Source organism: Notolabrus celidotus, chromosome 15 (assembly GCF_009762535.1).
Source record: "Notolabrus celidotus isolate fNotCel1 chromosome 15, fNotCel1.pri, whole genome shotgun sequence".
NCBI classification, from domain to species: Eukaryota; Metazoa; Chordata; class Actinopteri; order Labriformes; family Labridae; genus Notolabrus; species Notolabrus celidotus.
Window position 1 is genome coordinate 8,645,033 of NC_048286.1, and position 15,949 is coordinate 8,660,981.

The following is a 15,949-nucleotide window of genomic DNA, read 5'->3' on the forward strand; positions in this document are numbered from 1 at the left end:
GATGGTCTGCTTTGCTTTGTTAGATCATAAAAGGTGCCAGGATTCATGTCCAGCTCTCTACAGGGGCTGGTTATGACTGATTTGGGGAGTTAGGATGATTGCATATTTACTAATTCAGCTTTCAGGACTGTGAGGAAGATGGCTTCAAAAACTGTACTTCTGAAACGTTCTTTTTATTTGACACGACTTTGCATTTGCAAACACTTCCTTGAGTTTAAATCACATTCATATATTTCAATACCACAATTGTGTGTCCATCTCTGCCACCATCCAAGGTTTTTAAAAGTCATGTAAAGACTCTAAACACCTGTGACATTTAGCATTTCATCCATAAAGTGATAAAGTGATTCAAACTGAGTCTTAATGCACATCAACCTCTAGTTAACACCATAAACTCTCTAAAACAGAATGTAAGATTCTGATTTATTATTTACAGCTTCATCATAAACATTTGAACAATTTTGGCAAAAAACCCTCACAAACATTTGGCACAGAAAGTCAGCAATAAATATTCTCAGATATGCATCTTAAAAACAATGAAAGACCTGGATGGATTATCAGACGTCAACGACAGAAACAGAGAGCGTGTTCACACCAGATCACAGCAAACATCAGAGTGAAGAGACAGAAACCAACATCTGACTGAACAACCTCCAATCAGACGAAGGACAGATTATATTTACATGTGTTCCTGTTCCCTTTGTCTCGTTTAATGCCACAAAACACAGAAAAACTTTTATAAAGTCAGTGACAGGAACTCTTCAGTGGTTTACTCTCCTTAAGCTCCACCCGTCTGGCACTCCTAATCAAGGTAAACCAAACCCAGATATGATTTGAGACAACAGTTTGGCACACTTCTGCTTCCTGATCACTGGCTAAAACCTTAAAATCATCATTGTTATCAGCAGGGATAAAATCTGAGTCCTTAAAAGACATCTAAAATAGAAACTCCTTCCCTGCGCTGCTAAACGTGTGAACCAGTTTGTACAAACAGAATTCTGACCCGTTCTGAAGAGGAGGAGGACACAACGTCACATTTGCAAATCCTCACATCAAGTATTTTACCAATTTTATGTGACTTCATGGCTCAGTGCTGGGGCTGTGGTGCATGCTGGTTAATGTAGTTCACAGGGACTTGTGCTTGCCCAGCAGGCAGAGGCTGAGGCACTGCAGCAGGCCTTTCATCCACATACAGTGAGCCAGGAAGAGCAGCAGCATGCAGGCGCCGGCCGAGCAGTACACCCCGATCACTGTGCTCTCCTCTGGCAGGAAACATTTGGACAGAGAGTAAGAGTCGGGGGACACCGATGCCTGAGGAGAGGGAGACGAGGGGAGAGGAAGGAGAGTGAATAAAAGAAGTCTTAGAAATTCTCTGCTGACAAAAACACCATCCTCAAGAGGCATATGGCAACACCATAAGTTTCTTTTGTTTTTCATGTTTTTCCTCTCGTTTAACTTCATTTCTTCACAGTCAGAGCTGAAACCTGACTTCTACTTTGTTTTGGTGGTTTTGTATCACCTTTATGGTTTTCCTTTTAAGCCACACTGACAGGTTTGTGCAACACCTACACACACTTTTTGATATCTTCTTTATGTGCTTTGCATTTTTTCTTTTTAGTGTGAAATATACACACACAGATGACTGAATAAATGAATGAATAGATAAAGGAATGGGTGACAGGTACAAATGCAGACAGCTGTGGCTGCCTGCAATGTGTCTCTTCAGCTACTAGAGGGCATCCAAATGTAAAAAATGGGAAGCTGTTTGGTTCCTGTACTGCTGTTTCTAAAGAAGAAGAAGAAGAAGAAGAACATCCCTTATTCAATCCAAGCACCCTGAGCTGTTGGGGGTTCAGGCCTTGCTCAAGGGTACCTCAGCTGTGCTTCCGAAGGAAACCAGCACCTTTTCGGTAAACAGTCCCAGGCTCCATACTCTATGTCCATAACATTGACCGTGTTATGGAGCGCCTTCATTTCTGCTCATAATGAGATCAAAACACTGCCATAAATCAACATGATGAGAACTAACTATAAGAGTCTACATACTGCCATGTTAAGGCGAGATGTTACACTCCTGTTATCTCCCATCTCTAATGTGTTACTTGCTCTGCTCTGATCCTCCCTCAGTAGTTTTAATTTTGTAGTTTGACCCATGTTCCATCTGTTAACATGAGGGAAGCAGGATTTATGACCTACACTGCAGCCATTCAGTGGGACAGGGTAGTAGTAGGATTATTGGTAAGATTGTCCTGATATTAACCAATAATAATAATAAAAATAGACCAATTCAAATATTTCAAGATGTTTAACAGCAACTTATAACTGAATTAAGATTTTGTTTAATATTTTTGAAACATATTTTGAGGCATTAAAATATATATATATTTTTTCATATTTTTCAAAAACAAAATCTGACAACAGGTTTAGCTCAGTGCTTAAATAGTGCACCCCATGTTTAGAGCATTCACCCTTTGAAGCAGTTGGCTGCTCTCTTTCCAGTTTCTCACTCTATCCACTGTCTTAAAATCTCAATAAAGACATAAAGAAGCAAAAAATAACCTTTAAAAAAATCTCACGTTAAAGAAATTGCCCTTGTAGTTTTTATTTCAGATGAAGACAGAGCTTTGAACTACAACCAACATGATTCAGGTTTGGTATTTAGATGCTTAGGATTTTTTTTTTTTGGGTTAATATGGTGTGTTAGGGTTAGAGGTCTAAAGTTTCCTACATAGATGTGATGTTTAAATTAAAATGTAGTGTATCTGCAAGCCGATGTGCTCAATATGTTCTTATTACTCAGATTAGAATTTTAAAGGTTTGATTTCACAATTTTGAAATGCAGCAAATATTAGATTGCAAAATCAGCGAGTCCTGAACTCATGAATCAAATAAATAAATAAATAAATAATAATGATAATAATCATAAGTCTGTCACATGCAGCATGCTATCATAAATGGAGGCCTGTGACAGACAGTGAAATCATTAAAGGTGATATTAAGAGGAGGAGGAGAGGCAAAATCGAACTCATAGCTTTTCTTTTGTTAGCAATATCTGCTCATTTGAATTGTGTGTGACCATGCAGGTTGTTACTTTGACCTTTGTTAACGAATGTCATATCTGACTGACATGGAGAGGACTCTCTGATGGGGTTTTAAACTCACCAGGATGAAGCTGGGGTTGTTTCTGTTCCTCCAGCTGAAGGACGGCACGCTGATTTCTCGGTACTTGTTGTCATGGAGAACCTCACATCCGCTGTGGGTGTGTCCACTCAGGATGAGGCGGGGCTTAAACCACTGCAGCAGCTGAGGAGGAGAGAGACAGAGAGAGAGGACCCACATCAGCCTCAGAGGCCGGTTGCTGCTCACTTACATCATCAGTTTCATCATCATCATCCTCATCCTCATCATGATCTGCTGTTTCCATTCAGGACGGATTCTGACAGCAGACGGCTGTACTGTATTTTAACTGGATTAAACCGCTTCAGGAGCTCTGAGAGGGAAAAGAGCGGCGATGTGGTGTGATGAGACTGCAGAGTGTTGCTCACCCTCTGTGAGGCCTCCTTGGACAGCACGTCATACTTCTCTCTGAACAGCAGGTGTCGCTCTTCAGGCGGTGCGGCGTCCTGACCCGTGCAGCTGGCATCGCTCACTCTGAACAAAGGATAGTGCTGCAGGACAGAGAGCACAATATGATCAACACCACATGTTTGTATTTAAATGTTGTTTCCATTATGATGACTTAAAAAAAGAGACTCGTGTGAAGAGATTTCACCAGACAAAATAAAAGAAGGAGCTGGATTAGCACTCACTTAATGCTGTTAATGAAACAGACCGAACAATGAACAGCATCACGGATGATACCCAAATCATTCTTTCAGTTACTTATCAAATAAATACTCTAAATGTTTGCTCTAAAGCTTTTCAAACGTGGGCTTTTCTGTCATTTTAAAATGAATATCTTTATTGGCTCAACAAAATGAGTAATTAGCTGACGCTCTTCAGGCTCTCTGCACTCACACTAATGGATGTTGTTCATTATTTTCTGGTATTCTCAGACCAAATGAATCATGGACAAAATGAAAGAATGGTCCACAGCAATGACAACATCAAGTAACGCTGGACCTCTGTTGATGAAAAAATAATAATAGATGATAATAAAAGTAAAAAAGGAACAATCCAGCCTCTTTCGGAGTCACGTAAATGTTTTGTAACTCTCTCATTTTTCTTCCTTTCTCCAGTTTAGTCACTTTCAGATTATAGAAATTCTCTTATTCAACTCTGTCTGTCTGACATATATTCTGTGTCAGCTCGCTCCAGCTTTTCATTTAAGCTGTGGTGTTATGAAAAGTCATTTAGGGGTTTCTATAGCTGAGTTCATACAGTGTATTTTTAGCAACATATAAGATTGATGATTCAGCATGAGACGGCTCCTGTCAATGTGTGAAAGCACCTGAGCCTTGGGGCAGACTGCTTCCAATGTGTGGTACCGTTCAGGAGTGAAAATCTGAGTAAGTCGGGACAGAGTTAGGAACTAAAGATCTGGAAAAATTCCACATTGGATTCATAATGACATGAAAAACGGAAGCTCTGCTGCAACAGTTCAGATATGAAATATAATACTAAAGGACTCAATGAATCAAACGCCCAATAATCGTCTTGCTTTAATCAATTTAAAGGTTGGTTATAAAATGTTTATGTCTGTTTAAGTAAAATTAATATAGGACCAAATGTTTGTTTGAACAGTAATGATCATTAAATCCTTTGTCCTGTCCAAACTGGTTGTGACCGGATTCTTCAAATGTCACTAAAGGACCATGACCGGTCACAGAGCCTGTGTTTAAATGTGCTGCGCCATACACATCATCACAGATGAAGAACATTTCAGTCTTTTTTATTCTCTATTCATTTTATTTAGCCATAGTGTGACCTATTTTAAGTTTGTCCTTTAAAAAGTTAAAATTATGAGATTGCTAGTTTAAAGAAAATTAAATAAAAGTAAAAAAATAAAAAGATACTAAACATTTTGAACAAAATAGGAAATATATTTCAAATAATGACAAAAAAAATTAAGTTATGAGAAATGAAAAGAAAATGACTTAAAAAAGGCAATTTTATGGTATAAAAAAAACTTGTAAGAGATAGCGAGTTCATAACTATGGGACTTCAAATAAAAACTTTGGGATTAAAATCTAAATTTTGATTAAAAGTCACAAAAAACGAGGTTTAAAGTGGAATTTCCTAAAGTAAGACATAAGCCTTGAAATGATGAGATAAAAAGTCCTTATTTTTAGATGAATAGTATAAATAATAAAAAAGTTTAGGTACCGTTGGCCCAGCGGGTTAAGCAAGCGCCCCATATACAGAGGCTATAGTCTTTGTCACAGTGGTCGCAGGTTTCGATTCCCGGCCTCGACCATTTACTGCATGTCTTCTCCCACTCTCTACTCCCCATATTTCCTGTCTATCCTCAGCTGTCTTATCCAATAAAGCCAACAAATATATATCTAAAAAAAGTTAAATAAATAAAAAGAAAGTCATTATGATGAGATTAAAAAAATTATTCTGAGATAGAAAGTCACAACTAAGCGAATGTTATATCTCAGAGTAATGACTGAACATTTGGTTGTTTTTCTTCATCTTGGCTCAGTCTTCACTTACATTATTTTTTTCATTGGCAGAAATACAATAATGCTCTTACAAGCTAAAATGTAACTTTTTTTGAAGACTTCATTTGTCTACGTTTTTTGACACCTGTTGAATGTACTTTGCACCAAGAGCAAGGAAAGGGACACCTGAAGGCCAGTGTGAACAGGAGGAACATTAATATTGACTGGTTATCTTTGGATATAAAATGTGTTTATGTTATCTCAACGTTTCTTTAAGTCGATGTATTGTTTCAATGTTTAGTCCTTCTCCGCTGAATGTTTGGATCAGAGCTTTGGATACAGAGTGAGTGAGTGAGTCCCTGCCAGTTTCAGACAGCACACACAGAGTACAGTTTTAGTTTACCTGCAGCATGATGGGGGGCGTTGGAGGATAGAGCTGCGAGCCCTCACAGCTGTCCATCACTCCGCTGCCCGTCTGCGAGTTCTGCGGGAAAAAAAGGACAACATAAAGAATTCATCAGCTGCCTCGTCCGCCAGCTCACAGCGTGTCCTCCAACATCAGCCAACATTTTTCATTTCATATCTCTCCAATCCTCCTGTTTCAAGATGCTGTGTGCAGGAAGGAGGAGAAGCAAACAGCTGAAACTTTGAATGTGCTTCACTAACACCAAGTGTGAAGAAAGCACAAAAACACCTGCTTCAGATGAGACTGAGCTTTAGATTTAAGCTTATTTTCTCCTCCCTCTTCCTCACTTAGCTCGAGTCTTTACACTTCATGATCGCCGTCAGCAGAGAGTGTTTGAGGTGCTGCTGAAAGTGTGTGTAAGTGTGTTAGTTCGCTTCTGACATCCAGGAAATGTTTCTCCCACCTGAAGGGAACAGTTGAGGTCTCTGGAGAGTTTGATCAGTTCCTTCTCCACCGACTGGCAGATGGGACAGCCGTCACCGTGCAGGGCCACGCTGTTCACCAGCAGAAAACTGGGGAGAAGAAAGACTCAGTAAGTCTGGCATGAAATAGAGAAGAGCTGCTGAGAGACTGCAGAGATCACATGAGGAGGTTTGGCCAACCTTTAAAGAGATCCTTAAAGCCGAGCCTTGTTTGCTCGAAAAGTATAAAAATTGGCTGCTGAGCTTTAAATCAGACATGATAACAGCTTCGGTCAGGTGTGATCTGTTTGTATTTTAACCACGCCCACCTGTGAGGTAGCATTGTACTACAGGACTATGTATCATCACCACACTGTAAACCAGGTTATCTGTGTGGATGGAGTTATTCTTAAACATGAATCCCAAAATACTCCTTCCTCGTGTACATTTGTTCCCATATTTGTTACACTGCAAGCTGCAGGAGCCAAATCCACAGGTTTTTTTCATAACAGAGTTTTACGGTCAATATTTTGTTTAGTTGCTTATGCATTGCAAAAATAGGATGTACAATACTTTCTAAAAATGGTTAAAATCCAGATACCATAACTCTTGTTTGAGGTGACCTTTTTAACTGCAGTCTGGAACTTTTATTTTGTATTGGTTTTGGCACCCTCTGTGGTCAAAGGTGTACATCTCATCACTTCACTGATCTTGTCCTGTACATGATGATATTCTCAGACATGAAATCTCAACCTTCTTTCTTTTATGTGTCAAACATGTCACTCATCATGAATATTTGCTGATGAGAGTGTAAAGAAAGGCTGTTTTTAAAGCATGCTGTTCATCATCTGGTCTGACACCTACCCCCTCACAGCATCTCAGGCATCAAAATTACTTAACAGATGTTTTCAGTTTCTTTGCTGGTGGTTTTGTTTGCTTTTTTGGGTCATAAAGTAGCATCAGTATCAATTTCAACCTGTTTCATGACCAGCTCAAAACTCCTGACAGGAGCTTTAGATGAACAAATGGACAAAACCTGAAACATTTCTACTATATATAACTATGTATAATTTAAATGTTGTTTATCACTAAACTTGATGTTCATTTTATCTTTTTTTTCTTGTTTAAATGTCAATAGTAGTTTAATTTTCTTATATATGATTTATCATTGCAGCATTACTACAAAGCTCAATATCTTCTGATGTTTTTTTGTATATATTGAAGGCTTTTTAATCTTTTATTTTCATAAAAAGTTATTTGAAAAGTTATAGATTTAATTTTAATTGTACACTTTGTTCGACTTTCTATCCTTAAAACACACTGAACACACACATATAGGCAGACCTACACTGAAATACCCTCATACATGCACAGACAGGCCCTATATACATGCATTAATGTAGAGATGCCAAAATCAGTGGGCTGAAGGTCAGGCAGCCTAAGCAGAGTTTGGTGGGTTGTGCAAGGATACCTTGACAGCACCCAGGAAGTAAACTGGCATCCCTTCAGCTACCAGTTGTATTTCCAAATGTATTCCATAACAGGACGTAAACCAGTGACCCTTAAGTTCCTGGCACAAGTCCTTACAGACTGAGATACACCCACCCTTAAATAAATCATCAGGCTTAAAACTACTGAATGGTGAAACATTACAGACTTGTTAGAGATGTGCACTGTGCCAGAGTTGACACTAAAACTTTGCTTTTAGAAACATTTAAATAGTAGAGAGTTTGGTCGTTTGTATTTATGAAAGAAAAATAATTCTGCATAATTTGCAGTTTCTTCCACCAGACTCCAAGGACTATGTGTCCTCAGCAGCGAGGAGGCTTTTGCAGTGCAGTTGCAGAGGTATATACTGATGATACGGTGTGTTCACAGATGCACTGTGTGAAATAGGAATGTAATTTGTCATTTGTGCCCTTTAGCAGGTACATTAGATCTCAGGAGCAGTTTGGGGTTTTCCTGTCTGCTGCCTTGTATAAAAAGCCGTTTTCTGGCACAGACTGAATCAGGGGGATTAAACCCGTGACCTTCCATCCTGCTGAGTCACATCCCTGCAGCTGTGTCACAGGTTACCCTGTGCGTTTCACATCCCCACCAACACTCACTTGATTCCCTTTTTGGTGACGATCCGGGTGGAGGAGGCGTTGAAGACCTTCTCGAAGCGCTGCAGCTTGAACCAGTCCATCCTGCATGGAGAAACAACGTACTCGTCACACTGGAACACAAAAACCTGCTGCTCAGCTCTGCACTGCTCTGTCACGTCGGTCTGTCGGTAAGTCTGTCACATGATGTTACATAAGAGCTGCGAGCCGTCTCCCTTCCTGCTACTCCAGTCAAATAAATAAAAGCACACATGAGCAGCGGCTGTGTGTCGACATAATCCCGCATTTCTGAATCACAGACATCAAATACTAAAACTGGAGGAGGATTTATGCATCTGGCTGTATTTGCTTTCACTGCATCTCCCCCTGAGAAATTAAGAGGAAGAGTTTCTGACAAAGGGAAGGTTACATAGACAATAAATGCAACATCTCTGCAACATAATGCAATCCAATTTAAAAACGTCAAAAAATACAGGCTCCAAAACCACTGTGACGCTGGATCAGGACCTCATTAAATCTGAAGACATGACGCCTCAAACGGGGAACTTTTTGTCCGATGCATTACATTGTGCAACTTTCAGGACATATCTGTCCTTGATTTGTTTCCAAAACTGACTGACTTTTCTAAATTGGCCTTCAAAAATGAACACAAGGTTTTAGCTTAACTTCTTCTATTCCACTCACAGATTTAACTCTATCTTCTCCACGGACTCTATAAAGATCTGCCTCCTCCTTTCACTTCATGTCAGGGTGGGATGTGAACTCACGAGCCCTCTAATGAGCCTGAATGTGTTCATGTTCAGAACAGCATGTCTTTATGTCTGCCTGTACTTGATTGTCTCAGCTGAGATAGTTGGGCATGCATTTGCCATACAGTTTACATAAACATCAGGGTGTGGAGATTATGCAAATGTATGTCTGCATTTATGTAAATTTAAACCTTTGCATCATTATCTGATCAATAGGTGGTTCTATTTGCAACAAACGTGTCCCCTTTGTATTCATACTGACATGAGTTCCTGTTCAGTTTAGTTTTTTCCTTGTGTTTCATGCCTTGGTTCCTCCCCGTGTTTATTCTGTTATAAGTTATCCTTTGTCTTCCTTGTGTTTAGTGATCGATGTCTCGTGTTGTATTCTTTCTTTTGTGTGTTTTCTTGTGTTTCCTGTTTTATTGTGTGGTTCTTTTGATCCCTGTTTCCAGTTTAGTTGTCGTCTTCCTTGTGTTGTGTTTCTTTTTCCCTCTGTTTACGGTGTTTTCTTTTGGATTTAATTCTTAAACATTTTAGTAAGTTTTGGGTCCTCCTCCATGACACATACATGTTTATAAAGCTCTCTTCAGCTGTCCCATCAATAAAGGTTAAAAAAAAGGAAAAAAAAACTTTAAATAAACATGTTAAACATGTTAAACATATGCCCTGTGTACAGAGGTTACATCCCTCAAAGCAGACGGCCTGCATTCAAGTCAAGACTCCAAACCCTTTGCCACATGTCAGTCCCCTCTCTCTCTTCCTCTTCCTGCTCTATCCTCTGTCCTGTCTCTGAATCAAGACAAACAAATAAACAAAAATAAACCTAAAAAAGAAAAAACCTTACTCTTTGGTGGACACATTTTTAACCTAAAGCAGGCTGACATTTAGTATGGTGTTCAGTCCTGTGAGTGAAAGTGTGTTTCTGTGTTAGGCGTATGTGTTTCTGCAACGACTATATTTGGAGCGGCTAGTCGCAAAAAGCTGCAGCATTTACAAATGAATTCTCAGACTTACACTTGATTTTTTTGGGGATGTTTATGAGCCAAAAATCAGCTGATTAAATGCTCACGCCAACTGGTTAAAAAGGAAGTATGGCAGACAGAAATACACACACACACACACACACGCACACACACACACACACACACACACACACACACACACACGCACACACACACACACACAGAGACACCATTTTCCACATCGTTCTTGTATGACTCATGAACCGGTTTTGTAGAAACTTGTGGTGGCATAACTGAACTCATCAAACTTCCTTTTCACTGCCATGAGTTAGACTAAATCACTATCATCTCACCCTGCACTCTCTAATGTGTGTGAGGTTGTTTGTGGGTGAAATTAAGACCCCGCACCAGGTTGCACTTCATGTGGATATGCACCTGTTGAATGATAGTAGAGTGTAAACTCATCCCCAGGTCCTAAGATTAAGGCTTATGTTAATATGTTTACTAATTGTTGAACTACAGAAATGATAAAACACACAACGGATACTGTCCATAACCCCTGTGACTCATAAAATAAGTTCTAACTGGAGACATAAATCTCTCAAGCTTGGCCAAAACGAAATGGTTCCATATTTAATTTCTAATAATCTTAAAAGGCTCAGTGTTCTGCTTTAAAAACATGACTTAAAGCTCCTGTGAGGACTTTTAAGCTGGTGATGAAACACTCTGAGATTAATACTGATGTATTTTTATGACTTACAAAAGAAGACAACACCATCAGCAACCAGATTGACATTTACTACACTGTAATTTTTAATGTCTGTAACTGTTGTCAGGGGGTAGCAGATGAATAAACAGCCTTTTTTAAACATTTTTCAGATTAAATATTCACAGTGAATGCCACACTGACTGTTAAAAGTCATCAGATGACACTACTTAACCGTAGAGAGGACAAGACAGGCAAAGACCATTTTGTCCACAGGGGTGCCAGAATTGACACAAACAAAAGTTCCTCACAGGAGCTTTAAAAATAAATAAACAATGCACTTTTTAGGGAACTATTCTTAGCAGAGGGAATTTGGTGAATTTGAAAGTATTGACAGCAGATTCATTTTGGGTCTTTTGCTTGTTTTCATCTAGAAGTTCTACAACTGCAAAATAAGACATTACTTTAATGCCTCCACAGGTACCTTTATTGTAATTTCTCCTAATTAGCTGTAAATCAAATGTTTTCCAATGTTATGAAATGTTGTCCTTCTGTGTGTGTACTCCTTGCACAGTTTGTTGTTAGTATAAACCTCGTCTGTTATCAGATATCTCTTTAACTGGTGCAGTGAATAACATATATAAATACTTCACAATCGAAACTCTTTGAAAAGTCTGTCTCCCCCTCCCATTGTTAGCTGATCAGGCGAGACTGAAGGTTTAACAATAAAAACAATCAAACAAAGCATGTCCTTACTCATAATGGAAACCAATGTCATGATTCCCAACCAGTACAACCAGTTCCGTGTCAGTTGAGTGTCTGAACATCCGGTGGAAGCGGCGCACGTCGTCCTCCCAGTGCTGCAGAGACAGAGACAGAGAGAGATAGGGGACAACACAAACACAGCTGAGGCAGGTTTCAGTACAGGCCTTTAATACGACAACACCCCTGCTCATGATCCCAGCTAATGGGATCTCAGAGGGTCACCCAGCAGCCCCCATGGGTGGCTGAGCCAGCCGGCTTTGATTCTGACTCCAGATTTAGCGTTGCACCTGCAGGACTGAAGCAGCTCACAGGAGACCTTTAATTACATCAGTGTTGTGGGTTTACTTGATGTTCCTCATGCTGATGTGTCTGCAAACAACTCCCTGATGCTAATTTTAATTAGCCTGCAAACAATTAGTCCACTGACTGGAGATTAATGTTGAACACCTTCAACCATCTATTGCTCTTTGAAGTCATTTATCAGACCAGGAACGGCAAACATGTTCTGGGTTCAGGTTCTTTAGACATGAAGATTTGTTTTTGAACGGTTGAAGGACAAAGAGGAAGATTTGAAGATGTCTCTTTGGTTTTTATAACATTATAATGATTATTTTCCTCTGTTTCCACACATTGAAAGATCAGAAAACGAATCAATACATTCAGCTACAGCTCAACTTTCACATTACTTCTGCTTTGAATTTTCCTCAAGGTAGCCAAGAACAAAAAGACAATTTAACTTAATTTTCATCAATGAATGGATATAAAAAATACATTTTTATTGATCAAAAAGCCAAATATTTGTGCTTTAAAGTTCTAAAAAACTGATGATTTTCAGCTTTTTTGAGGTTATTTATTTAAAATTGAGTATCTTTAGGTTATGATCAGCTACAGAGCTCTGTCACAGCTCAAAAAATCACAGATGCAAGACTACATGTTGCTTTACTTTACACTATGTGTAAACCATAGACAGTATTAAACATGGACGTAGTCTCTATGACGTCACCCATCGGCTTCTGAGGCAGAGTTTTGAAGCCTATCGATGATGATAAAGTTGTGTGTATTCCAGTGCCTCTGCGACCAGCCTCAAGTGAAGAAGAGGGAACTGCAGTTTTCAGGACTTCTGCATCGGCTACATCTCTCAAGACTGAAGGACACCGATTGTTGAAAACAAGTGCTTTCTTTTTTTTATTCTTATATCATTCATTTTCTATAAAATATAGTGTTGACATTCCTTTCCTCCCGTTTCTCCTGCTTTAATCGTATCTCTGCACTACACAGCTCAGGGAAAGACTTTGCTGCTCAATGACATCAAATACTTTGCATCTCCTTGGGTTTGACAAAACATAATGAATGCACCAATCTATCAGTTTAACACACCAGCACATAAAGTGCCATGGAGTGATGTCAGTAGCCCATGTTTACCTGTTGTTTTCGTATCCATTTAATTGTGTTCAAGTATAACTAACTGCTGATCCTGAAAAGAGGGTTTAATAAGTGCATCCCTACAAAACAAGTATCTCAGAGATGTTTCTTCTTGGTTTTGGAACTTGTAACATTAATCTTTTTACATTATATGATGTGTCAACCACACGATTAATCAGGAACAACTGGCAGATAATTCAACAATCAAAATAATCTACTCTCACTTCATGGTTTCATCTGTGGGTTTGGACACTTTTCACCAGCCTTTCAATCATGACAACAGCATCCTAAACTCACCAGTGTAGAAATTAATCATCCGATTGATCTGTAATGAAAACAGTCTGTGGCTGCTGACCTACTTCCAGTATTTCTCTTTCCGTTATTTCAAGAACTCGAGCCCTTCCCTCTTACAATAAGTGCACAGAATACAAATTACGGGAGAGATGCTGACCAAGTGTGAAAAAGAAGAAGGACGCTGACGGGGGAATGTTGTAGATTAGTGGAGATTTTACAGTCTGCAAGCTCTGTTTCCTTTTTTAATGAGGCTCTCTTTTTTTTCTTCTGTGCAGCACTCTTGCTTAACACTTCCTCTTTCTTAAATCTGACTTGACTTATCCCACTTAGCAACCCAGAGGTAGAGGTATGAGGAATCCCAGGGGACTTCTGTTCCTAAGGATGGATGTACCATGGATGTCAGAGACAGAGAAGCAGGCTGCTGCTTCTGCTGTTGTTACTGTTGGTGGTGTTTTCCTCAAAACCTGCAGCCTCTCATGCCTGGTTGGTACAAGATGATGATGATGATGATGATGATGAAGATGATGATGATGATGATGATGTTGCTGATGATGTTGATGATGACAAAAGAGAGCTGGCCTCTGCTCTGCATCCACATACTGTTCTCTCACAAGCATCATCACCATCACCATCATCATCATCATCATCATCCTCATGTAAGCAGTGTGCAGACAAAGCACTGAGGAGAAAAATAGGGAGCTCTGCGTTACCTTCTGCGAGCTCCACTTGCCTTCGTCGAAGATATCCCCGAGAATAAACACTACTTCAGGCCTGAGCAGCCACAAAGCGGTTTGGAAAGCCCTCTCCATCTGCCATTCCCTTTGGAGACAACAAGTCACCGTTATAGGTTGTTTTTGTTTACAAATAACAGAGCACAGGAGGAGGAGGACAAAGGAGGAATTAAGGGTTGTTTAAGCACAGAGAGGGACAGTGACATTACCTCCTCAGTTTGTCGAACCAGTGTCCCCCCACAGCTCCGAGGAGGTGCGTGTCCGACAGCACCATAGCGCGGACCGTAGAGTCCGCTGACCGGCCGTCGATGCCCTCTCCGCCGGCCCGCGCATGGCTGTTCTCCGGCCAGCCGCACTTAAGGATGGTGGGGAAGTAAATGAGATACTCGCAGAAGAAGAAAGCACCGCCGACCACCACAATCAACAGCACCGCCACCATCCATCTGACACTAAACCTCGGCATGTCTTTGTTATTCGGTGGTCGGGATGCCCTGAACTGGCGCACTGGTGGTGATGGAGCGGTCCATGAGGCATCTTCTTCCCCTCTTCCAGACCCGAGGTTGTTCAGCTCTCCAGCCGTGTGATGCTCATGGTAAGTTCCTCTGAAGCTGCATTGGAATAATAATAATAATTAAAAAAAAGACTCCCTGTCGTCTTGAGGTGATTTAAAATGTGAGATGCACGAGATAAAAAAGTTGTATAAAAATCGTCCTCTGCTTGTAGAGACAGGAGAGCAGCAGCAGCCTGCCGCTGTTTCACAATTACTGCTCACAGCTCGAATCAGAACACATCAGTCAAGTTACACACGCTTCCGGTTTCATGTTTCAAAATAAAAAACAATCACAGTCAGAACAACATCAGTTGTTTTAGATGATGGAGGAAAAAAGTGTACTCATGGTTATTTATATACTTAGACTTATTTCTACACAAAATAAGGGAATACATTACGTTTTGTTAGATTTTTCAGGGGCTATAGCGAATCATTGTTATCATTAAGATAAGAATTTCCTATCTAATAATTCAACGTGTTGATTAAAAGAATACTTTACAACGAAAATAAAAGCTACTATTTTTATATGAAGGTGTCAATTTATACTATCTGTAAAATGCAATATGCCATAGACCTACGCATCCCAAAAAGAAGCAAGGTTATATTGGTTGTATTATTGGCATCTGTTTCGTTATTATGTGTGAGCTATTGTGGAAACGAATCCCAAAATTTCATTTAAATAAGTTGAAATATAAATAATAAATCGCATGGCTGATTGGGTCGTTTGATATTTTTTTTTGTAATTAAAAAAATCACTGATAATTTCATTGTTCTATTAACCACATATTATTTCAACGATTTTAATTATCATTTTAATCATAATTATTTTAATCATGCTTTAACATTTATTTAGCCTATATTATTTAAATATTAATTATCTATTTATTTCTTGTATTGATCTGATCTTGTTAACGCTACCTTATTTTTTAACTTGTCTTTCCACTATTACTTATTTCATTAATATTACTGTGTCAATTTTATCTTATTTTTAAGTATTTCATTTATAATGCCATTTATGATTTTACCATTACTGTTGTTTTCTGTCTGTCTGTTATTCTGTGAAGCACTTTGGGCACAACACTCATTAAATCTATTTTAAAAAGAAAGGACTAGAATTGAAATCTTTAAATTACAATGGGTTTTTTTTTATGTCCAAGCGCTAACTTTTGTTTTGGTAAACTCTCGATGAGGT

At 39.3% G+C, this 15,949-nt stretch overlaps 1 protein-coding gene across 1 annotated transcript; it reads right to left on the reverse strand.

Moving 5' to 3' along the window:
* Window positions 1–157: 157 nt before the first annotated feature.
* On the reverse strand, window positions 158–14,986 carry mppe1 (metallophosphoesterase 1). The gene is made up of 9 exons (XM_034703293.1): window positions 14,417–14,986; window positions 14,187–14,295; window positions 11,752–11,855; window positions 8,582–8,662; window positions 6,476–6,584; window positions 6,010–6,090; window positions 3,546–3,668; window positions 3,163–3,303; window positions 158–1,311 (listed from the first exon to the last, which is right to left on the reverse strand). Exons 1-9 carry the CDS (start codon window positions 14,668–14,670, stop codon window positions 1,126–1,128), a joined length of 1,188 nt encoding a protein of 395 aa, XP_034559184.1. The 5' UTR covers window positions 14,671–14,986; the 3' UTR covers window positions 158–1,125.
* Between the last annotated feature and the right edge of the window lie 963 nt (window positions 14,987–15,949).